The 25,359-nt window shown below is 39.7% G+C and overlaps 1 protein-coding gene across 1 annotated transcript in view; it reads right to left on the reverse strand.

The window, feature by feature from the left end:
• Positions 1 to 4,182: 4,182 nt before the first annotated feature.
• Positions 4,183 to 25,359, reverse strand: part of KIAA0922 (KIAA0922 ortholog) — a 46,354-nt gene continuing 25,177 nt past the window's right edge. Inside the window, exons 18-33 of the mRNA XM_008942700.1 lie at positions 23,785 to 23,927; positions 23,021 to 23,163; positions 22,488 to 22,674; positions 21,282 to 21,467; positions 19,588 to 19,737; positions 18,398 to 19,014; positions 16,069 to 16,223; positions 14,665 to 14,789; positions 13,174 to 13,331; positions 12,507 to 12,692; positions 11,365 to 11,443; positions 10,255 to 10,340; positions 8,939 to 9,059; positions 7,041 to 7,129; positions 6,075 to 6,217; positions 4,183 to 4,599 (exon numbers count right to left, since the gene is read on the reverse strand). Coding sequence (XP_008940948.1) covers positions 4,321 to 4,599; positions 6,075 to 6,217; positions 7,041 to 7,129; positions 8,939 to 9,059; positions 10,255 to 10,340; positions 11,365 to 11,443; positions 12,507 to 12,692; positions 13,174 to 13,331; positions 14,665 to 14,789; positions 16,069 to 16,223; positions 18,398 to 19,014; positions 19,588 to 19,737; positions 21,282 to 21,467; positions 22,488 to 22,674; positions 23,021 to 23,163; positions 23,785 to 23,927 — 2,847 coding nt within the window. The 3' untranslated portion in view covers positions 4,183 to 4,320. The remainder of the gene's footprint in view (positions 4,600 to 6,074; positions 6,218 to 7,040; positions 7,130 to 8,938; positions 9,060 to 10,254; positions 10,341 to 11,364; positions 11,444 to 12,506; positions 12,693 to 13,173; positions 13,332 to 14,664; positions 14,790 to 16,068; positions 16,224 to 18,397; positions 19,015 to 19,587; positions 19,738 to 21,281; positions 21,468 to 22,487; positions 22,675 to 23,020; positions 23,164 to 23,784; positions 23,928 to 25,359) is intronic.

The raw sequence follows: 25,359 nt of genomic DNA on the forward strand, positions 1-25,359 counted from the left end.
GAGCAAACACCACAGGGAGCAAAGGTGGCTGTTGCTTCTCCCAGATCTCTTCCTGGGAAAACACTGAATGCTGTGAGTTTATTTAGTGTTTGAACGGGGGTATAAATCAATGCTGAACACTTGGAACTGCCTATGATACTTCCCCCCCGCCCCCATCACCAGCCCTACTAGTGAACTATGCAAGTTATTCAGCTTTTATATTGGTATTCCTGTTTTTCCCTTTGCAGTCAACCAAGAACTTCTTTTGCTGAAGTTTCTTCCAAAATAAAGGGTACCAGTTTCCAAGACATCAGTGAAGATCCCAATCCTGCTATAAGGAATTCCTGGCATACGGCAAGAAATTAGGAATTATTTTGCCCATGACAATGAGATGATTTTAGAGTAACTTCTCCAGTTTCACTCCATGATTATACTCATTCTGGTACAAAGAAATTTGTAGTGGAATTAGTTATTTAACCTTCTCCTTTACTGTAAGAGGAATGATTTTTAGCTAAACCCAAATCCACTTGCATTCAGTGGATTGCTAATTAAGCTACAGATGTCTCCTGATGGCAGCAATTATTCCTGGTAACCTTAATGAGCTTGTTACATTCCTTAGTTATTGTTATTTAAAGTTATATGAAATATTTTGCCTAATATTACACTGCTCCTGGGGGAATTACTTCTTGATCTGTTCTGCTTTGATTAAAGACAATGATTGTTTTCTTTCTTAGTAATATATCTCAAGTTGTCTGTGGCTCATTTCCCTTGTCTTTCTTGTCTTTTGCTGGCACTAACAAGTCTTGACCAACTTTTTCACTTAAGTCTTCTTTTCCAAACATTTCTAAATTTTTATCCCTGCCCCCCTTCCCCCCCCCCCAACTCTCCAGTATCTTTTTTTGGTTTATTGCATGGGGTTTTCCTCACTTTTTCAGTAATTTGTCTGTAGCAGATGCATTACTTGCAACAGGGACACGGTGCTGGTCAGAACTCTGTGGGGTGGTGGTGTTAGACACTGGTACTTGAGGAAAAGCTTCACTTCAGTGCATGAAAAACAGAGGTCTCCTTAAAACCATTAACAGAATGAGCTGGGCAAACTGAGCACACCTTTGCACATCCCGTCTTCTCTCCTGTGCTTTTGCAGGTCCAAAATTTCAGTGAACATGCTATTCAAAAAGAACATTATCCAGAGAATAAAGAACTTCACTGTATTTCAAACCAATGGTCGCTTGTTTGTTTTTTTTTTTTTTCTCCATATTTATTGTGTTTGCACTCCCACTTTATTCCTCCTGAATTCCCCTGCCATTGGCAAGAGGTGCACAGAAAGCATGTCAAGGTTATGACTACTTCTCATTTCTTAGTACTGATTTCAGGAGCATCCAAGTTCATATGACCATGTGAACTTTCCTTCAGAATCACAAGCAATTATGATTAAACTCCGGAGTCAAACAGATTCCCACCCAGCACGACGCATCATGGAAAGCAGCCAAAGACTCCAGGCACTGCTTTCTGAGCGAGCCAGTAAAACACCAGGGTTTTGAGAAGCATTCTGTGACAAACTCATTTTTCTGACATCAAAACCGAAGGAAGGTTTAGGAGCACCTTCTGCATGACCAGCTAAAGCAAGTAAATGTAGCAGCCTTTGACCATCCCACCCAGTCACCATCTCCTTCTGAGCTAACTGAAACGCAGGGGAAGGCATAGCTCACAGGCTCTCTTTCAACAAACCCTTCTGTGCAAGTGTTTTTTAAATTTGCTGTTTCTGGTGAAACATTTCAAGACCCGTGATGGCACTTCTGGCTGAAAGCAGGACGTCAGTGGAGCTGGTTTGATATTTCAGCCATGTGGTGAGAGTGGCAGGGCCAGAATTTAGTTAGGTCTGGGAGCTCCAGCTACTGAGCAGCATTGCACGCAGGCTGTTCTGCAGTGCCTATTCTGCTCTGCCTTCGAGCAAAATCGAACATGAAAACCCCAACATTTTGTTGTCAAACAGTTCTTGTCTTCCAGTCAAAGGGCCAGAGGAAAAAAACTAGTAGCAAAAAGTAGGGCACTTCCTCAAGTTCATGGAGACCTCAGAGTGGTGACCTGGACCCTGGTGGTCTCCAGTCTGACCTCCCACAAGGAGCAGGACTCCCACCACCACCACAGTGTTTCACATGCAGCTTCATTCAGCTGTGTCATGCACACCTCCAAGCCCAGAGAACTGCCCTCTCCTTGGGACAAACCATCCTCCTGCAGCACCACCCTTTGAGGCAAAGTCCCTCATGTTCAACCTAAGCCTCCCCCTCCACAACCTGTGACCACTGCCATTATCCTGAATGCCTGCAGCCACCACACAGGCTCTGGTTCTACCATCTCTATGGCTGTCCTTCGAGCAGCTCAGAAAGGATGCTAATGGATCCCCATTCACTCTCTCCAGGCTTAGCAAGTCTCCTTGTTGAGGACATCTCTTGAATCTGTGGGATGCCTTCCCCTTTTTCTGCCACCTGACAGTGAAGATGCCCAGACACGCTGTGCCATGCCAGAAGAAAGGGCTCTACAGGAATGGTCAAGCAGAGACAGCTTGCACAATGGAAAGATTCAGTCCTGAACTGGGTGGCAGCACTTCCCTGGTTGCCTCTCCTACTACACAGCCTCAGCCTCACGACCCAGGTTAACATCATGCTGCTCTGTTTTGGAGTGCGGTGCGAACTCTGCTGTCAAAAAAATATTTGTTCCAGTTCAAGCTTTGGCATTTTAAACAAGGGCAACTAAATGCACTGAAAACGCTATTGTAACATGAAGGCTAAAAATACAAAACACAAAACATCAGGAGTGACTTGCAAGAAAAGCTCCCGGAAGAAATGCCTGCTCACCCACACCTGCACAAGCGTAACAACGCCCAAGTGACAGCTTGCATTTTGAAGCCAGATAAACAAGCCACAATTCAGCCTTTTTTCTATTGCCAGAAGTTTACACCCACAAATAACTATGCCAGCAGCAGAAGTGGCACCACTTGGAAAATCACTGATCTGCATGAACAGGTAGGCAGGCAGAGATGTGTGATGGGTGCTCGTGACCCCTAGCTGTACTTCAGTCATTCTGACTTCAGGCAGCCTGAACCACAGGCTGACTCTGTGGTGAACCTGTCAGCTGGAAAGCTCCTGCTTTGTGTACAAGGGAGGGAAGGTGCCTTGGAAAAACATTTTGAAGGGTGGTTTCAAAGCCCAAAAATGCAAGATAACCAAAGTACAGAACAAGATACCAGAGCTAAAACGAAGACACCTTGTCTCTACTACTGTCTAGCAGCCAACTGCTTCACTCTATAAATACTACCATCAGGACAAGCCAAATTTGAGCTCTCCCTGAACTTCAGCTGACTGGACTGTATGCCAGGTGACTCTCCCCTTGATCAGGGAAGCTTCTCAAGGTTTGAGATCCCTTACCTGAGACTGTAAGATCCTTCCTTGCCCAAGGTGGAAAGATCCCTTACTCATAACAGACCCTCAGTAACTGCCTGATGGCATGCTGAATTAATACTAATGAAACATTACTAATCCATGTAGTTAACTCGCTATTAATTACTATAAACTTTGTATAGATAATTCCATGAGACACAAACTGTTGTCAACGTCAGACTAAGACTGGGCCTGGCCACACCTAAGCTCCATAAGGAGTTTAGAAAGCAAGGGAGTTTACTCTGAACCTGGTGACTCAACAGGGTGGTCTTCCTCACCCTTTGTGTCTCTGGCCTCTGTGTGAATCATTCTAACTTGACTCTAACTCCATTTTCCTTCCTATGTTTTTTCCATGCAGTAATTAAAAGGTGAACCTTGCCATCAAGCTTACTGAGCCTTGGTAAACCACCATTAAACTTTATTCAATTCCATAAAATTTACTGAACTCTTGTCAAATGATTATTTTACCTCAATGAAACATATTGCTGCTTCTCTCTTTTGAATGAGATGCATTCCAGCCATCCATGGAAAGATGCCATTACTTACGGGTGTAAATCTGTACCTACAAATGCTAAACCACTCCTAGTTTATAGAGCAGAATGTGAACTTCAGAAGCAACACACAGTACAGGCTCATGGATGCTTTAAAGAACCTAATACTGCCCTTACTCTGGAAAAAAAAAAAGAATTTTAAATTTATAGCCTTCACCTGACAATAACAGCATCCTGAATGAGCTTTGTTTTTAAAATGCACTGAATGCTCAGACTTCTGTAAAAAAAAAAAATTTATTTTCAATATAAAAGTGCCAAAATATCCACCAACATTGTTATCTATTCAACAACCAGCTTACTCTAGTAATCAAAACTGCAAGCATCTTTATTCACATTTTTAAATCAAATTCCTTTCACACGTTTCCACAGTAACCCGAGTCCCTCGAAAGCGGGTAGTTTGCATTTCGATTGGCTGCCGTAGTCCATATGTCCAAGTTCATGTAGGCACGGAAGGGATTAAACCTTGGATAGTATTCCTGCTTACACATAACTGCCTGGTTCTCCACATGGGTCGAGTGTTGGGTCGTGGCACTGATGGGGCAGCAGCTTTCATAAACATCACTCTGAGGTGCCCAGATGGAACCAAAAAGTCCAGACATTGGCGACAAGCTCCGGGTGCTTGAGAGGTAGGGCTGCAGGGCAAGATAAAATCAGCATGGTGAACTGCAAAACGAACCACTTGCCAAAGAAAATGTGGAAACGTAGTACTAAATGGCAGGAAGCAGCATTTATGCAGAGGACTTTGGAAACACGCAGGCAGAAAACTGCACACAAGTCCACAAAGCAATACGAGTTGCTGGAAATATTACACACAGCAGCACTAGTGTGTCTGTGTAGAGGTACTGTGGTAAATGAAGCCATATGAGCTCCTCCCTGCATGGCATCAATATTACAGTAACAGGAATACAATATTCAGTTCTGGTCAGGTTATTAAGAAAAATAAGGGAGAAATGGAAGACATGTGAAGGGCATCATTCATGTTCTGAGAGTTAAAATTAAAGGAAAAGGGTGTCTAAGAAATAGGGTGAAGTATGTGTCAGTACTGAAAGACTCTGCATGCTGGGAGCGGAGAGGGATATTCAGTATGGAAAAGACACTGTAATTGGGAGCTAGGGAATTTAGTTAGAAAATTTCAAGAGCTTATAAAGAATCTCCTAGAGGGCAAGATGTGTTAGACTGCAAGGAAGTCTCTCTGAGAAGGTCATGGAAGTCTTGGGACTTTTAAAACTGAATGAAACACTGAAATGTATTTGGGGAAAAGCTCTCCTGGGAAATGAACTGAATTATCTAATGTATTTTCCAATGTCTACCTTCTGTGTTTCCTAGCATTCCTGAATAAAATACAAAATAAAGCTACGTTTGTTTTAGGAAACAGTCTTCTATCCATTTTGCCACTTTCTAACACAGTAGAATTTTCACTTTTGCAGTTGGAAATATTTCTTTCTTTATTTGGTTATTTTCATTAAATAAACATACTGTAAATAATTTTAAGAAACCCCAAAACTCTGAAAAGAAGACTTTGAACTATGAGCAGAAGAGAAGGTTGCTACACATTTAAAGGCCACCTTGAACTGAAGTCACTACACTGCACTATGGGATGACATAAACATGGCCAGTCTGGAGCATAACAGGTCAAAGTCAGCATTCAGAAATCTGCACAAATCCAGTTTAAATCACTTGGATTTCCGAGCATAAAAACCTGTCAAAGTCACTGAGAGCAGCTGTCCATTCAGCTATACAATTTCCAAAACTCTCTGGGTTTTGCTGTCAGCACTTTTTGTGTTTTACCCGCATCTGAAAAGGTTGATTTTGATAGGAAAATCTCAGTAGATTATGTAAGTCCAAAATGTTTTTCCATATGTAAGATAATTTTAGCCAACTTTCAGGCAAAAGATGTCTTAAAATTTCACAGACAAGGTCCAGTAACAACCTTGACCAACAGCTGGGAAAAAGCCAATGCTACAAATGCCAGCATCAAAGATATACATCAGGCTGCTTAAAGGACTCATGAAGAACGTGTGAGCAAGAGGTAGGGGACAGACAGGAATGCAGTGGGAAGGCTCTGAGAAGGCACACAAAAGCAGCCCCTTCCCGGGGCAATACTCACTGTGGAGTTGACATAACTGGCTTGCTCCCAGGTAGGTGGCATGTTGGGAGGCGCGCTCCAGGTGGAGGGACAGTTCTGGTCAATAAAGGCTGTATTCTGCACAGCTGCAGTACCTGGGAAGCCACTGGGGTAGTTCATGTTTTCTGCAGTTTATAAAAGCAGGAAGACAAAATAAGGCTTTTGCGACGCAAACGCTACCAACATTTCTGTGGAGGAACAGTGAACCTTCTGAGAGTGAGCCAGGCTGGAACCAACCAAAGCCTTCTTCAGGCAGCTTCAGGGCAGCAGATCAGCAAAGCATAACTATTTCTGTTAACAAGACTACCACTCTGTATTAGAGACCCACTAACAAATTGCCATCAGCATAAAGAGCTGGCAATTTCTCGAACGGAGAACAGAGTCTTTATTAGCCACAGAATGTGCATGGCAGAGTTTACCCGGCTTTCACTGCCAACATGCCTCAGCTCTAAGCACCCAAGGGATCACCGTGCTGCCTGTGATACTGTAGCCTGACCTTTAGTTATTGCTTAGGTAATGCTAAAGAATTCTAAGTTGCTGCCAGTGCGCTTCCCAAGCCAGGAAACTCTAGCCTGGAAAAGTAATTGGTCACAAGAGGCGTTCTGTTTCACACACTGGAAGGCAGAAGTCTGCCAGAGGGGAAACAAAGAAAATTGTGCAGAAAGATTTGTGTAATACTGTGGTCACGAGCGTTTCTATTCCCTCTCAGACAGCATCCTGTACACTAGCTTTTCAGGCTTAATAACTCCATACGGAGATTAGTCTTCTCGTCCGCCACATGCAGACATTGTTTATTACTGACAGAGCACCCAGTCAGTTGGAAACTGTGAAGTCTGCCTAAGCAATGAATGCCCAGATGTTTACAGACAAGCTCAGCCTTTTGTACTACAAAAGGTGAGAGAAGAAAAACATGCTCAGTGATAACTCATAAGCTTTACTTCATCCTACCTTCTGGGAAAGCACCATACTCGTTCATCTCTAGTGGACAATACATGTTGGAAAACTGGCTGTCACAAGCTGCATTCCAGTCAATGAAGCTGTCCAAAGAAAAAGAAAAATCTGCTGTCAGAAGCAATTCACAGAACTTCTGAGAATTATTTAGAAATACTTATTTAATATAAAGCTGTTGGATGCAAAACGCCTGTAACTGATGATGAGGCTTTTCATGTTCTGCTTCTCAATTCCACCAGTATCTACTCTGTGCCACTAGATAATCACAGTGATTCTCTTACTGAGCTCTCTTTCCTCTGGGATGATGAACAACTTGTAATGACAGCTACCAAACTCCTGCAACAGCTAACTGGGTTCAACTTCTTCCTCTGTAAAAAGGAAATATTGGTACCTCTTTCCCACAATCATAGCAATGGTAGATATAAAGTGAAATCATGTGATTTGAAATAGAAGAAAATGTAATGCATTCCTCAAGCATTTGAATGCTTGAGAATAGCAATTAAAACAGGGATTCCTACTTCCCATACCATATGCACTGAAGTCCTCTTCAACAATTATGTTTGCTAAGCTACACATTAATTTATAGAGATTATACTTGTTTTAATTAAAATAATTCCAGAACTTAAAGGCTTTTCAAAAGTAATTCTTAAAGGCATGTCAGCAGTGAAACAATCTCTGTTATGCAGTGAGCCTGAAGAAGTCAAAGTCTGGACCTAGACTGGGCAAGGCAGACTTATATATAAAAGCATTTCACCTTATGCTAACTGAATTTTACCATTCAGGCAAGAAGTTATCACTACTATATATGAACAAATAATTACATGTAGTTTTGCATATGAAGACCAAATTTGGTGTATGAAAGTAAAGCAGCATAACAGAATCTGCCACAAATCACCATTTATTTCATCTGACTTAAGAGCTGGACTGACCACTGGCCATTGCTCCCAATCATCAGGGCTGCAGTTTGTTGACATGACAGTCAGAGCTGAGGTTAGCAGGCTGGTTGGGATCACAAGACCATCACATGGGGATTTCTTTTTTACCACTCTGCCATTTTGGATGACAGGATATGACCTGAAGAACTGGCCGTATTTCACTGCTACGTGGTGGCAGAGTTATTTCTTCTCACTGGTTTGTGGTATGTCTTTCATTAGTAAAATTTGCAGTGTGGAGAGTCTAAAGTACAAGAATTACTCGAGTTCCTTACTACAGGCAGATGAATCTACACAGAGCCTGAAACAGACCAATTTGTATCCTTACACCATCTTCAAACAGGTCTATTTGCCTTTATTTAACAATGTCTTTTCACACCACTTCATGTGAGTACACACTGCATAACACAGCCCATGATATACAGAAGGTTTGTATTTAGCAAGAGGGCAACACACCTAAAAGCCAAGCCCTCTGCCTCGCCATGCGAAAGAAGTGGAAGAAATTAAAAGCTTTCCAAAAAGTAATTAGATCTGGAAGAAGTTCTAGAATATCTGTGTATAAGTGAGAACATTGGTGAATTTGTCTTAGCAAAATTTATCATGATGTACTAATGGAAGAGTACAAACAAACAGAACTAAGATTGAAGTCACAGAAAGAATTTTACTTTAATTACCACCTGCCTTACAAGTATGATCAGATTAAGTTCTAGTACAGTCCTCTGCATTGTATAAGTAATATCTGTGTATAATTCACATTGGTGAATTTGTCTTAGCAAAATTCATCATGATGTACTAATGGAAGAGTACAAACAAAAGGAACTAAGATTGAAGTCACAGAAAGAATTTTACTTTAATTACCACCTGCCTTACAAGTATGATCAGATTAAGTTCTAGTACAGTCCTCTGCATCAGAGAAACTTGAACAAAGTATTATCCATACTGTTCAAATAAAACGTAACTTGCCTGTTGTGGACAGAGGGGGTTTCTTGGATCATGCATGGAATATTATTCTCAAGGTTGTAGTTTAAACTGTTTGTCAGGCAGACTGGCTGGGCAGGCCACAAGTCACCTGCTGGGTAAAGACCTAAAAAGAAAAAAAGGGGAATGAAAAACAGAACAACATGAAGGAAGCTCCACAAACTCTTAATATCACAATGACACTTTATTCTCAGATACACCAAAAAACCCTCTAAGCTAGATAAAAAAAATCCAGAATTACTAACCAATCTTTTTTTTTTTTTTTGTGATCGATGTCCATCTTTAAAATATTCTCAAACTTTCTATTTGTTAAAAAATATATATAAAAAGACTTAAATTGAGAAGCTGAAATTCAACAAAACAGGGCAAGAAATCCCTACAGAGTCCTCAAGTCATCAGGTGCCAGCACCAATGTGGTACCCTTCCTCATGCCAGGAGGGATGGCAGGGAGGTGGATCCCCACCAGCCACCCCCTCACCCATCAGTCAGAAAATCTCTCAAGTCCAACTGCACTAATGCAGTGGGAACAGGATTAGGTTTTTAATTGACAAATGCAATCCATGGCCAAACAATACATGAACTTTTCATGGCTGTATTTAGCTCCCAGGGCAGATATTTCATTATTTTACATGACAGTTATGAATATTGCTGTTGCAGAACAAGTTTAATAAGCACTTCTATCCTACCAGACAGAGCTTAAAGTTACAGCAGAAGGGAGAGCCACAGGCTGGCAGCTCTGCTGCCCTAAGAACCATGTGTCCTAAATCAGCTTTCCAACTACACCTCATCATGTAGCCCATTGCATCTATGAATCCCACTCAACAAGTTAATGTTACTTCCCTTTGAGATACAAACAATGAGTTTTAACAGCCCAACTCCATCTCATTTACTATTGCTTTCAAAAAGAACAAGTGCCAGTTGTGGAAATTTTAGAGGGGAAAATGGTCATATCTGATTTAATGCCAAGTTTCATTTTGCCACAGCAACCAGTGCTCTTGCTCTCCTAATTGCACTACTTTTGAACATAAATTGGTGCAAACCAAGAGGAAGAAAAAAACCCAAAGAATACCTAAAATCTGAGTTGAAAGCTAAATGCTGTTTTCACACAGAGAAGATGCAGAAAAAAAATGTCAAGGTTGTAAGCTTTCACCTGCTAAATTTGCTCTTAACTTGTTTAGAAGTAAGTCAAGTTCTAATAACATGTCTGTGAAGTTGGTATATGTGTTATCAGCAACATCACTGAAAGTGAAAAAAGAAAAAAAAAACAAAAAAAAGGCTTCAGCTGTTTGAAAGTAACTGACCTTTATTTTTGTCAGGATCTGCAGCTATGTCAGTGAAATTGGGACATAAAGTTTCAGGATATTGGGGGATGCTGTTCATGTCTCTGCTGAATGAAAAGAAAATTTAATTTCTTAAGTCTAGACACTGTTACATTCCATAGTCCAAAGTATGCAAAGGAAACATACAGAGATGTAAAAAAATATTCTAATAAACATAATGATTGCAATTACTTTTCCACTCTTTCCTGATTTTTCTTATTTTGACTTAACTGCTGTGCAATTTTTAAAAGGCTTTTTTTTTTCCAATTAAAAGCCAACTACTTACTACACATGAAAAATGCATAAAATTAATAGATCTTTACTTCAACTTCTATCATCAAACTATCAATGTATTGCAAATTAATTCAACAGCTCTCTAAAATTGAAAACTGAGCTATAGTCCATTAAGATGAGTAGGATCTCTCACAGTGTTTCAATGCTTCCAACAGCTTTCAGGAAAGTTTATTTTTATGTGCATGAAGACACATAGGCACAAATGAACATCCATTTCATATTAATCAAATCAAAATCAAAGAAACTAGTCAATATGAGTAGAAAGAAAACGTTTTCAAGCACCAGAATCTGAGAGGGAAAAAAGATTAAATTACTTCTGCTAATGAAAACAGAGAGTCATGAATGAGAAGTGAAATGAGGACCTGTAGTAATAAAAATTGGAGATGCTATCTCTAGTAAGGAGGTAGAACAGAATGTGAGGGAGGGGGGAAATCAGTTTTCATGCTGTATATCCCAGAAGAACATTACTCCCATTAAAAGAGTAACATCAACTTGAAAGTCTCACTCCCACCTTTTTTTTCAAATGGTTATTACTTTAATATAACTAAGTGGTAATGGAAATGTAGTAAGTTGCTAAGATCTGGAAGAAAAGAGATTTCATTTTTTCCCTCATTTTCTTTTATGTTTAGAAGCATTTATTGTTTTTTTTCCAGCATAATCTGTTTTGCCTGTATCTTCTCATGTACAGAAGAAGATACTTCTTCCAAGACAACAGGCCTAATTTATCAAAATGAGACAAAATTTCAAGTTGGTGGTGTTTCTTTAATGCTTTACAGGTGTAGATTTCAAATTTTTTACCTGGTATTGCAGATGTTATGAGACAGATTTAAAGTGATAGGCGTTTCAGATGGAAAATCATTTTGTGAAATATTCTCTCCTAAAGAAAAGAATGACTGTGAAAATCAAAGATCCTAAAAAAGGAAGTATGCACAGAATACACATACACACAAATAGAATCATCAATGAATCAAGTTCTCTCTCAGGCCAGAGTATCACTAACTGCATTAATTAATTTCAAAGGGTGCTATCCATGTCCACATGGTCTTAAATGTGTTTTATGACTTACAAGTGATTTACCACACTCTTAATGGAGAGGCACCTTGTTACTAATTTTGCATTTGGATTTTTAAGAGGTATTACAATTTGAACAAGTAGAAAAGTCATGTACACACAATTCATTATCTATTAGATGGCAGGTTCAGATACATCACATACTACCTATTGGTAATGCCAAGTTTTATACATACACAAATACACATTAAGTACTTGCATATTTTTAAATTATTCAGATCAGCTTTTTTCACATACTGAAAGCTAGGTTTACTCATGTCACTTCAGCACTTTCTTTAAAATTTGCTTCTAGTGCTACATCCATCTGGATAGTGATGGCAGCAACAGGCTTCAGGCTTTCAACTATTTTAACAGTATTAAAAAAAAACAACACAGTAATGAACCACAGTTCCCCTTTTTCATATCAGTCAAGTGGCTCAAGTCTCCTAGATACTTAGGCCTAAAGTACAGCTATCCAATCCCAGAATCCTCAAATCTGAACTGCTTTCACACATTCCTCATTTGTGCATCTCTTAAATAGTTATGATATTTTTAAGAGAATGATGTGTTGTGACAAATTCAAAAGAAATTGCTTTAACTGGTGATTATCAGTTCTTTCATCTTTCTATGAAAACTAATTCTGCAGCTTCCTCAGTGAGGAGTCTGACACTCTGTAGCCTCACAGCTCATCTTCATCTCCACAAAATTTGCAGTATTTTTTTTTTTTTTAAATTTCCAACCACCAAGTTCTTTAAATCTCCCCTCATGTTCCTGAGAGGTGCCCTATAAAAGGCAAGATACATGCCCCATACCACGATAGCCCTTTCCATTCAGAAGCCAGGCTGAAACTCTGCCCACTGCTGTGCAGAGATGGTATTTGCAGAACTTACTGGATGGAAGAAAATGCCTGGCAGTAATCATGGGCTTTTTGTCTCCATCTGAACTGCTGGTACTGCTCCAGCTACCCCAGCTTCCACGACTGGCACGAACGCTTCCCGACGAACTTCCACAATCTGAGCTCGAATCAGAACAGAACTTCTCCAAACACTTCTTTTTGGACCGTTGATAAAAGCTTTCTAAATAATTTTTTAAAAAAATCCCAACACAAAACATCAGCTGAAGGTTCAGTGAAAAGTCATCTGAAACATGAATTTACATAGATTCTCTGGATTTACTGGCATAAGGGCTGAAATTAATATAATTAATATTTACTGATAGCCTGAAGGTAAATGAAGCAGCCCCTACAATAAGGGGCATATAATACCAGCTTCAATCTGAGTACACAAGCAGACTGTCAGTGCTTCACCCTGGGCTGATGGATCAGAAAGACACATCTGGTGATTTGTATCACCAAGCAATCCCATGAAGAAAGCACATGGAGCCCTTCAGAAGTGATCAGGTATCATTTCAGGCACTGCATCATGCCAGTCCTGCTGTCTTCATGTCAGGGCTCGAAAGGGAGAGAAGCACAAGTCTCTCAAGGAGGGAATACAGCTCTACTGCCACAAAACCCACATTATATTCCTTCCTCTATTTAAAACAATTAAGATTGCATACCTGTTTCTCCTTGTATAGACAAATTCCCAGCTTTTTGGTCTGCTTTACAATTTTCTCCATTACCCTGAGGACACCAGGCTCTTATTCCAATATTTGCTCTCAGATCTGGCCTTTCAAATTCACTGCACATATGCTTCAACTCGCTCTGCTCAGGGACCCTAATACAAACACACACAGAGAAACATGTTTGCATTTTATATTTCAGCTGCACTCTTCAGGCACTTCAAATCATGTGGCTATCAAGGCAGGATGTGAGGCAAGGAATAGGTTCAGGAGTCTTATTCCTCAACTTTACAGAAACATAAGAAGTCTTTCCCAAGATGCAAAACCCCACCACAGACTACTGCTTCTCAGGTGGAGAAGCAAAAAAAACCATGTGCATGCTTGACTCCATTCTCTAATGCACTTGCAGAAGGCAATCACACGTTACAGCGACAAGCACAGCCTAGCACTGTACAAAGATCTAGACACACAGAAAAATGTGCATTATGACTGGCATAATTATCAGTTCAAAGAACAGACACCAAACTTCAGTATTTCATTTCCATTTTTTAATCCTTCCTACCTACAATGGTGCACTTCCTGCAAAGATTTACACATGTGCTGATTCTCACACAATGAATACTGATTTTTTTTATAATGAGTTATAACAGCCCCTTCAGATTTACAGTCTCCTTGTTAAGGCCACTAACCTCAATAGGACCACTTGCAATAAAACTAAAACTGTGAAGGCTTTGTAGGATTGTGACCTTAATTCAAAGGGCTGGGGGAGAAAAAGGGGGATTTTCTCCTTATGAGTGTTTCTATTCTCGTAGCAGTTTATAACTGGTATTTTTTAACAATCCAAATAACTTTGATTTAAAATAAATGAAAAACTAATTTAGTAGTTTACAGCTGACTTCAGAAATGCATCTAAATAAACCTGGGGGGGAGGGTCATAAGGGAAAGTAACTTCCCAATATGGTCTCAAATTCTTTTGAGCCTAGTGTTGCTCTAATCTTTTTAATCATACAGCAAAAATGCAAACCATTGTCTCTTTTCTACATATTTCTCTTCCTCTTCCAAGACTACTAGAAGACAAATTTCTCTCAGTTAATACAGCAGATGACTCCCCTGAAAGTGGAATGACTTCAACAATTTTGTTTTCCTCTTTTTACAGAGGAGAATAGCTGACTAAATTTTACCCACACAATGGAAAGGAAGCTAACCCTCCCAATTTCAGGAACAGTGATTTCCAGATGGCAAGAGAGAGCGACCACTGCTATGCTATGCAGAATGGGGTGTGTCTATATACATACACACTTATTATGGAATTTTTTTCTTTTCCTGGTGGTATTTAGTACTGCACATTCTTTAAATTAAAGGCTCAGGCCAGGATTAAAGTGTGTTTATTCAGAGAGATAAAGCAATCCTGCCTGATGTACTATGCAAAACCTGCAGAAACATTACAGCAATTTTGATTTCTTCCTGCTGTGGTGAGGCAATACATACCTTGTAGAGAGATTAATGTTCTTCTTCTTATTTTTTCTAGATGTTCTATTTCTATTCCAATTCATATTTGGTACATTTCCTTCCTTCTTCTCCTGAGGTTTCTTCTTCCTATACACATCTTCTTGCTAAAGGTAAAAATTATGAGCTGAGACAATACATACATTATAAAATGAAGTTAACTCAGTAAATGAGCTCCATTGGATTTGTCTAACTAAATTTCTCTGGACAAAATGACCTGACCCAAATGCATAATTACTTCATGATTTAGTGTCTTTCCACAGCACATCCTCTTTCCAGCACCATCAATTTGACCATCCTTTCCAAGACTCTGTCCATCAGGACACCAACAGATGATGAGACAGAAATTTTTGAATTCCCAATGTTAGCATTTTCCCCCCTCACAGCATTTAGCTCTGACTTCCAGGGAAATAAAAAAAAATAGGGGGAGAAAAGGAAAGTAGTCAATAAAATTCCCAATGTGCTAAAAACAAAAAACATCTGCCAGATTTATGATCAGTTTGTGTGCAAGTTCAGCAGTAATAAATCCTCCCTTTCCTCAGCAGCTGGGGGTGTGTGGGGAAGCATTCATTTGAATGAGGAACTTATGGGGTACATTAACCAACAAATAAGAGTCATTTTAAAAAATGCAAGAAACAAGCTGAACACCATCAGCCACACCTGGACAGAAGTTTGTAACAACAGTTCCCAAAACACCACTAGACGCTATCTTTTCTGACACATATTCACCAAGCATGGGAAATAAATCTTTACACCTTTTTGCCATGGGATTCTCATCTGGTAGACAGGACACAAGCAATATAAACTCTTGGGTTTACTAACTACCTGATGAAGTTGTTTAAGTGTTTTATGCTGCCTGCAACAAATAAACCAGGGGTAAAGAACGATTCTTCTCAGCAGCTTCACAATCTATTAAGAAGCTTCTGCCTACTGTATGCTCAAATGCAAACTGCTGCTGCAAAGCCCTGTATCTGGAGGTCAGGTCTGCACAAGAAGGCTGATGTGCCCACTTAGGACACCTCCCCTCTGGACCATGTTCTCACATCATTACTGTGGCTGACAGCTGGCATTAGATTCCGGTATGTTTGTGCCTGCTCCAACAATAACAAAGAATATCTCTGATTGCAATAGGGCAAATACTACAGTCCTGGGGCTGTTTTAATTTTTACCCAAACAGTTCATCATTCTATAAAACAGCATTAGCATGCAGTGGATGTGGGACAGAATGTCTGCACACTTCCTCATTCATCTGATTTACAGTAGTTCAGGTCTGTGACCATACATAATGGTCTCTACATACACATCCATACCTATGTGTGTAAACATCTAAACAGACATCAAAAAGATCATTTTAAATTTGAAAAACAGAAAGATCAAAATACAAACCTCAGAAGATATACTCTCCTCTTTTGTGCAGCATGGAGTCTCTTCCTTAGGTCCTTTATTAATCTTTTTCTCTGTGGAAGGCTTTAGGTTGACCTGCTTTTTTAAAGTCTCACAGTTTTCTGTTTCATTCCTGAGAGGCACTTGCTGGCTGTTCCCTGCAATTAAACAGTAACATCAGTTTGCTCAGGAAGAGAATGGGGTTCTAGTCATAACCACAGTATCTTCTGTCTTTCTTTAAAAACAGACTTGTGTTGCTTTCCAAAATAGCAAGAGACTAAGGAAATTTCAAAACCAAAAGCTAATGGTGTATACAAATTCTTATAGCAGTTGGAAAGGGTAGCCCTCTATTGACTCATGCTCATGGGCACATCAGTCCTAGCAGATGTATAAATTACCCAAATCCTGCTCATGCCCTCTGAATTTGAGATGTTTGGGTCATAAGGTAAGGTAGAATATGACACCAGAGAATACTGGGCTAAAAATCAGAAAAAAACCTACAAGCTGAGTGAGGACACTTCTTAAAAAATGAGTAGATCAAACTAAGGACAGCCTTTATTTTGTGCTTTACATCTCTGAAGCACGTTCACTATGAAGACAAAGGGAAGTTGTTCTTTATTTAGGATGGGTTCTGCAAGAAAAATTAATTCTCTTGAGAAGATCGTGAGGAATAAAAACTATTATTGTGTAACAAAACCAAAGAGATTAAGAAAACGAGCTGAAGCTCGTGCTAACAAGCAGCTGAGTTGCCTGGTCAAGTCCCAGTCCTCCGCCTGGGCCCTGCCAGTGCTGGACAGGACAGAATTAACTTCAGCTCTGGTCACTTCCAGCTATCTCAGATACCCTCAACACACCCACAGCAATCTGCTCCCGAGGGCTCGGCTGCTCTGCCATTGCTTATCACACTGAACTGAAGAAAGGCACACCCAAACATTTCTATGGTTTCCTGTCACCAACCAACTACAACGCCTTGGCTCTGAGTCAGCCCCACGCTCCCCTTTGGAGCACGCAGTCAGGATTACTGCAAAAGGAACCCAAGGTACCAGGCAAGGGAGGCTACCAGAGCACTACAAAAATGTTCCATTGCTCTTCCAGCATCCAAATGTGAAAGTACTTGAGGTCTTGAAGATTCCCTGTTTGCACAAAACCACATCGGTAACTATAATCAAGATACAAACACCACAACATGGTACATTTAGACTTCATTTATCCTACCAGACTTCCTAGAACACAGAAATACTCACATCCCTGACAGTGCAGAAAAGCACAGCTGCTAACCAACAATGAGACAGGTTACCTGTCCTCAGAGTTACTTTCCTGTGTACATACAGTTAAGACACAATTACTGATTGATTTTCTCCCGCCTGATTTCCTAATTCGAAGCAAAAAAAAACACAACTCAACACTGCAGTTCAGGAGCACATGAAGAATGTCCAAGTACTTTGTAAGTATGAGTGGAATTATTCTGCATCCACCTCAGACAGCACACTTGGACTCGGTGCATCTCATGGATGATGACACCACATGAAGAAACGGGCCCTGGGTAAGAACTACACACTGCAGCAGGGCCTGAAATCCTCCTGTGATGGCTCACTCACTGAACAAAACCCTGCTGCAGCTACAGCAAATGGCAGAGTTCAGTGTTCCAACTACTTTGCCAAGTGCCTAAGTAAAGCCAAGCTTCCAGGGGACACATTCTCCTACTCTGCTTTAGATTTCCACCAGGTGCTTTTGGGCTGCTCTTAAAAATCTTGAGTTGTGAAGCTGAAAGGTAAGACTTCTCAGTGAGAGTAGTTCCACAATTAAAAAAAAAAAAAAAAAAAAATAAGGAAAGAAAAAACAGCTATACAGCTACTAAAAGAAACTTTGACCTGCTGATTCCTACAAAATCTAACTTCACAATACTCTCAGCTCTTGTTATTTGGTGGTTTTATCAAAGGAGTTCTGAATACCCAGTACTAAAAATGCTTGCTTGGTGACTCTGAAAAGCAGGCATCAGATTTTCAGCAGAGCTGAAAACAGCAAACAGGGATGTTCCTGAATATTTGACAAGGGCACTTTGTGTCTTATAAGCAGATTTATGACATCCATTATTTTAACCATTAAAATGCTACAGCACAAGCTTGAAATTTGTAAACCAAGGCAAATTTCATGATTTATGAAACTTCTAATGCAAGCTGTTTCCTTAGGAATGTAAACAGATAAATCAGAGTGAACACATAAGAAATACTACATCTCCTTGTCCCATGCAAAAGACAGAATCCTGATCCCAGTGAATTCAACAGAATATTTCACCCAATCAATTTGATTGACAGAAACTGAAAAAAATTACCACTATTTTTCCTAGAAATTTCTTGCAGTTCCGGCTGTTGCTGAGGTGAATTTCTGGACAAGTGACTTTCAGGTAGCTTCTTGGACATCTTCACAGGACAGAACTCCTGTTCCTTGAGCTCAACTAGATTTTCTGAAGTTTTAAGGTTAGTTTCCTTAGGAAACATACATGTTTGAAGATCTTCCTTCAGATCACACTCTGAAGAAGTATTTTTAATGAGAACTGTATTTTTCAGTGCACTTTCTTCTTTACCCAGAAAGTTTTCTGGAAGAGTTAAATTCTTGTTAACATTTATGCCATTTGCATATTTTAGAGTTACCCAGTTATCACTGACAACATCAGTGCAAACGTCCTCTTTTGGTGCTGAGATTTGGTTCTCCGCAATCTGATTTTGCCTCTCATCAGCAGCTGCCATGGCACTGCCAACTGCTGTGTTTGGTTTCTGCTTACTGTAGTAAACTGAACATTTGTGTTTCTTCTGAGAGTGGCTGTAGGTTGCAGGACTTCTCTTTGCTGCATTCTGACTTCGGCTGGAAGTAGTGCCTACAGACAGGAAGCCCTTCCCTTTACCTTTATCTGAGGAACTATAGGAATCCATAAATGTCTTGCAGCTTCCCCTGGAGAGAAAAGAAATTGAGATTTGTTTTTATCTAAGCAGCTATCATGAATTGCTTTATGAGATAATTTTGCAAGAAAAGAAAGGGGGGCATATTCACAAGCCCTGAAACTGCATTTGGTCTTCAATTTAACATACCAGCTAAGCATACTCTGACTTCAGTGGGAGTTGAGCAAGACTCCAAGTATGTGCTCAGACTTCAAACACACTTGCACGCTTCAGTAAGTGCCTGACTGACTACCCAAGAGGGTCCAATTTAAGGATCCTTAATGGAGTTTCCATTCTTTCCATGGCTGCTGCACATGGTGTATCTTTTACTTCCACCACACAATTTTTACCTGTGTACTATTGACAATATACAAAATTAATAAAACCTTGAGCTCTTGCACTTCTCTTTTGTGGAGATGAATATACACTACAACACTGAAAGCTCTCTGCAGGAGGTTGCTTGGACTACTCTCTCCTTTAAACCAGCCCAAGAGCAATATCAAAATACAGACAGACAGAAAGCGTCACTCCACAATTAACGGCGTACAAAAAAAGGCAATTCAAAAGAAGAAAAAATTATTTTTACTTGTAGGAATCAGAGCTGATTACGTCAACAGAGTTGCTGTTCTGCTGCGGAGAAGAACTAGGATTTGGCCTCTGTCTTGATTTCATGAACTCTGCTAGAATATACTGGGCTTGCTGGAAGGCTATTAGAATCACTCCGAGCAGGGACAAACTGCCAAAGACAAAAAACAGATATTGGTGTCCACAATTTTCAGGAATATTCAACTAAAGAGTTAAAAAGCTTCTAACAAGGTGCACTTTTCAAATATCATGTTAGTAAATTTTAACTAAAGACAGATGAGAAAACTCAAAATACAGTTTAAAAAAAACAACAGTTGTAACCATCTTTCCTTATAACCCTCGCTAGTTATTCTCTCAATAAAATTACTCAGCCATGAGCTTTACAAAGCAAGAAATCTAACAATAAAAAAACTCTATTCTAAAAAAAGCTAATACTTGATTTGAAGATCAGTTAGAAGTTTCAGTGCAATACAATGGCAAAATATCATAGTATGATACATTACCGGTCTTCTGAGTACCTTCATTAATTCACGCTAGTGACATCATTATTATGATATTTATTTACTACTGTCCCTTTCTTTCCATAGAAGAAATGCTGGCATAAAATGGGCTACAAATGCCACCATACTTCTGAACTAAAACTGAAGCTACAGAATATCCTCTTTCTGGTGTATTAATTTCACCAAATACAAACTGATCAGAACAAATCTTTGTCATTCATTCAACCACCTTCTCAATCACGCAGTATAAATTTAGTCAGCAGGAAAACAGAATAAGAAATTCCTGATTTTTCAGATGCCTATAGTCTCCTTCTGTTGCACCTAGAATGACGTAATGTGGTCATTATTGTTTCTTTTGTGCTCTGTTTTCAGTGGCAAAACAACAATGCAAGCAGAACCACTGTGTGCATCAGGATCTCAGTTAGGTATGCACTGGCACATGTACCACCATGACATTCACGTTCACTGCTTGTTAGTACTGACTGTAGGAATTCAGGGGTGATGTGCTGAAAGCACTGACCATCTTCTATGACAAACACAACATCCAGTTCACACTACACAGTGTGAAAGGTTAGTAAAAGAAGACAAAAAAAAAAGTGTAGGAGCTGAACTCTTAATTGTTGTACAAAGGTACATCCCTCTTAAAAGCAGTTTACCATGTACAAACAATGAGTCAACTAACACAAGCCAAATCATCCTTCTAGGGTAGCCTGTTTAGCAGTGGTTAGCAAAAGCTAACAATGAACATAAATATTTTTTTATCAAGCGAAAGAAGGAAAAAAGCAGAAAGAAAATGTGTTAGTTTTCCAGAAATACCCAAAGAATATCTACCAATATGCTTGATCCTATTTACAATGTTCAGATATTAGTATCTCACAAGTGTGTTTCTCCTGTGGGGGGTGTAGCAAGGGAAGTATCCACTGGGTATTCCTGTGGAGGTATCCTAGCCCTTTATCTTTGCAGCTTTAACATGGAAGTTTATCAGGAAGAGCAGCAAGAAATGCTTGACAACTCCATCACCAGCTACTGCACTATACCTAAGCTGTCACAGCCAGCTGGCACGACCCTCAGGAGACAGATGCGGTGCAGATTTAGGCCCTATCACCACTAAAATTCTAACACAAGCCAAAAGGGCTTGCTCATCTTTCACTGGCACTTCCCATTCCAACTGGCACGGGGGACCTGAAAGCATTACCTTACGAAGAGGACGGTGAGCCTCCAGAAGGACTCTTCCCAGCTGGGTCCGGGCACCACGTCGGCACACAGCGGAAGCAGGTGGTGAGGAAGAGTCACATTGAGGGTGAAGTGGAACTCCAGATCTCCGGCAGTCACCAGCGTCAGCTCCCGGATCACCCACGAGGACGTAAAGTCAGGAGTGAATCTGTCAGGAAAAGCAGCCTTGGTGTTATTTTTCCACTGTTGGGCTGAATTTCATTTTATGGAGTCACACAGATACAAAAAAAAATACAAAGTAACTTCTGATTAAATAAAATGAAAAAAACCCCAATGAAATAAATGACCACTGTCTGCTTAGACTATGTAGATGGCATGAGCACCTAAGGCTTTAGATTAGACTTGGAGGTCTTCATCAAGCATTAGAATATGTAATTTATTGTGACTCCTCACCATACTCTCTTTACTGTGACTCACTTTCCTTTCCCAAGGAGGTGCACATGATCAACTCATGCTAACCAAAATACTCTTTACCAAAACCACAATTGGCAAGCGTACAGGCAGAATGACTTCAGAAATGGTCAGGTACTAGGGTAAGTTTAGAACAAGGCTGAAAAGATAGGGAAAGCAGAAGAAAACATCAGATTTGTATATTTTTCTACTGATTTCCCTGACCCATACCATTATTGTACTTGACTGCCATGGGTTCTGCTAGAGGTATGATCTACCTTTCCACTCAGTAGCGGTGATACTTGTTGTATATGAAACCACAGTTACTCTAGTACAGTCATATTTGCTTATGTTTAAGTCATGACTTTCACTCAACAGTATTTTAAAAAGAATCCATTTCAGACTATGTGTGATGTTGGGAAATCATTACTAGATTGTGGTCAGGCCACTTGGAACAAGCTAGAAGATAACAATCAAATGGAAAAAAAAAAGCAAGTGGCAAAGAATTTCTTACTCTCTTGTTGTGACAACTCTTGCTTTAATTCATTACTCATAATGTACTGATAAAAGTGTTTCAAATAGTGGAGTCTTATAAAGAAGTATTATTATATTATTAATTTGTTAGAATTACACTTACTGAAAAGGGGAAATGCTTATGAAATTTATATTCTGTGTTCACCAGATTTTGTGTGCATGTGTGTTACTGGAGTGTCTGTTACTGAAATTATTTCAGATTTTACCATTAAGTTAATTTGTCAGCAAATCTGTCACTACTTACACAATACTGATCTCTCGTGATGAGTTCTGAGCCAGGAAAAATTCCTGACAGTCTAACACTTCAAATCCATATCCTTGACAACTGTAACCATTGATTTTCATTGATGAAATTGTTATAGGAAGAGGTCCAATATTCTCTACTTTGAAGTTCTTCGTAATGGATAGAATTTGCTTGCTGTCTTTCAGTTCTTAAAGAAAAAAAAAAAATAATTATTTTACAGTGCTTAAAAATGTTCTTATGTTTATAAATAGCTTACATTTTTACTTTCAATCAAACAAAAAAAAATTCAGAAGAGACCAACATTTTAATACAGACTATTTTTGCAGCAGTGAATTTCTAGAATTTGTAACTAACCTCAGTCACTGTTTTGAAAAAAAAAAAAAATCTACACCTCTCATGACCAAGCTCTCCAGCTTTTTCTGTTTCAACATTCTGTTTACTTAACATTACTGTTAAGTAATATCAGCATATCAGTACCACTATGGGGAAAAGCATCCAACTACAAAATCAGAGACCTGCTTCTTCTTACTCACGTCGTCTGCAGTCCATTAGCGTAGCTTCTGGCACCTTGAATCGAAGAGATCCTCCTGCACCAGGTAGTCTTCCCCCTACTTTAAGCAATTCTTTGGCTCCAAATCCTTCTACGTTGACCACATCCAGAACAGTCAAGTTGTTTCTGCCATAATATAAAAAATAAGCCATCAGCCACTAAAACACAAATGACGTTTGAAAAATCATGCCTTGCTATCTAGGTGCCAATCCAAGGCAACAGTGGTTCAAAAACAGAATCACTGCCCATGCTTGGATAGGTTTCCCCTAAATACACATAGGATCATTCTGGAGCCAGTCACCAGTGAATTTTACACAATGAAGGAAAAACCCTTGTGACCAACGTCACGAAACAGCAACAGTGCCACCCAGTAAAAATGCTGCTTCATCCATAAACTCTCTTTTCCTCCAGAGATAAGCAACGGGTGGCTGCACATGAGACTCACTGGACAACTCAATCCTGTCATTATGAAGTTAATTTGAAAATAGCAAAGCTACCCAATGTGTTGCTCTCTCAACTCAAAATTGTCTCAGTACATTCATATGCATTTCATAACCCACTGATCACCTGGCACGAAAAAAAGACTATTTTTTAATGACTGAGGCACAAAGACCTTGTAAGAATTTTTTAGAAACTGGAAGTATTCTACCTTTCGAATTTTGAGCATTTATCTTTGCTCTAAGATTTGGCAAATTCATTTTTACATTGGGTTGTTTGATTATCACTTACAATTGAAATCTGACTTACCTGATTAAAATAAGGGAAGCTACTCTTTTGTAGTCAATCGGTGTAAAAATCACACCTACTCTTCTGGTTTCCAGTGGCTGTAAATTTAACCAAAGCAGCTCAGCACTGCATTTCTTGTTGATGAGATCCTCCTGATGTGCATTCTGAAAAACAAAAAACCCACTTCTGATTCACAGAAAAAGTGTGATTAAAGATATCGATAAAGTAAAACATCTTTACTTAGCACCACTAAGATATTTTTGGCAAGGTGCAATAATGGCTGACACTAACTTCTTTCACAATAGTCTTTCACTTTGACACTATAAAACATCAGATAAGGTTGTTTATTTGAGCAAAAGTTCATCTTACTGCACTTATTATGAGGAATGTATTACTTCATTTTTTAAAACATTTATTTGCTCAGATGGAAAAGAAATTATACAGTGTCTCTCATATTCAAGGAATCTTGAAACACTTCACATCACAAAAAGAACTGACAGCATACTGATTGCACAGGGAAATGTGGCAACCATTACATCCTCAGGATAACTTGCAACTTGATTTAAGTGAGAAAGGGACTGCTGGCAAATACGTTGACAGTTTGAGTCATTGGAAACAAGCCAAAGTGATCTCCACACCGTATTAATTGAAGATGAGAACTACCAGAAGTTTACTGAGTCTGGAAATAATGCAAATCTTTTTGTTGTGACTTTTTTTTTAAAAAAAAAAAAAACATATTGCTGCTTATTCCATTTCCCTTTAAAAAAAAGAAAATAGCCCTAAAACATTCTATTCCAGAACTGGTGGTCTCCTCTTAGAGAGAGGTGATCACACACGTATAGGAGTGAAAACAATCATAAATACATAAACATTACAAAATGGGCTCTTGCTTGGTTGTTTTTCAGCTCATGGTTGTCATGCTAATGGCTTTTCTGATCTTTTCCAGTCCAAAATGATTTTATTCTTAGCCCATGGCTGGGAGAAGACATGCTAGAGAGCAGTCCTTTGGAAAAAGTCTTGAGGGTACTAGTAAATGAGAAGCTGGACATGAGCCACCAATGTGCAGAGGCAGCCCAGAAGGCAAATCAAATCCTGGGCCACATCAAAAGAAGTGTGGCCAGCAGATGGAGAGAGGTGATCTTGCTGCTCTACTCAGCCCTGGTGAGACCTCACCGGGAGTCCTGTGTCCAGCTCTGGAGCCTCCAGCACGAGAAAGTTGTGGACCTGTTGGACCAGGGGCACAGCCACAAAAATGATCAGAGGGCTGGAGCACCTCTGCTGTGAGGACAGGCTGAGGGAGCTGGGGTTGTTCAGCCTGGAGAAAAGGAGGCTCCAGGGGGACCCTATAGCAACCTTCCAATACCTGAGAGGGGCCTACAAGAAAGCAGGAGAGGGACTATTCACAAGGGTGTGTAGTGACAGGACAAGGGGTAATGGCTTAATGCCTTTAAGCTAGAAAAGTGTAGATTTAGGTTAGACATTAGGAAAAAGTTCTTCAATATGAGGGTGATAGATCCCTGGAATAAGTTGCCCATAGAGGTGGTGGCGGCCTCTCTGACACTCAAGGTCAGGCTTGATGAGGCTCTGAGTAGTTTG

The sequence above is a fragment of the Merops nubicus genome, unplaced genomic scaffold (genome assembly GCF_000691845.1).
Source record: "Merops nubicus isolate BGI_N331 unplaced genomic scaffold, ASM69184v1 scaffold25400, whole genome shotgun sequence".
NCBI classification, from domain to species: Eukaryota; Metazoa; Chordata; class Aves; order Coraciiformes; family Meropidae; genus Merops; species Merops nubicus.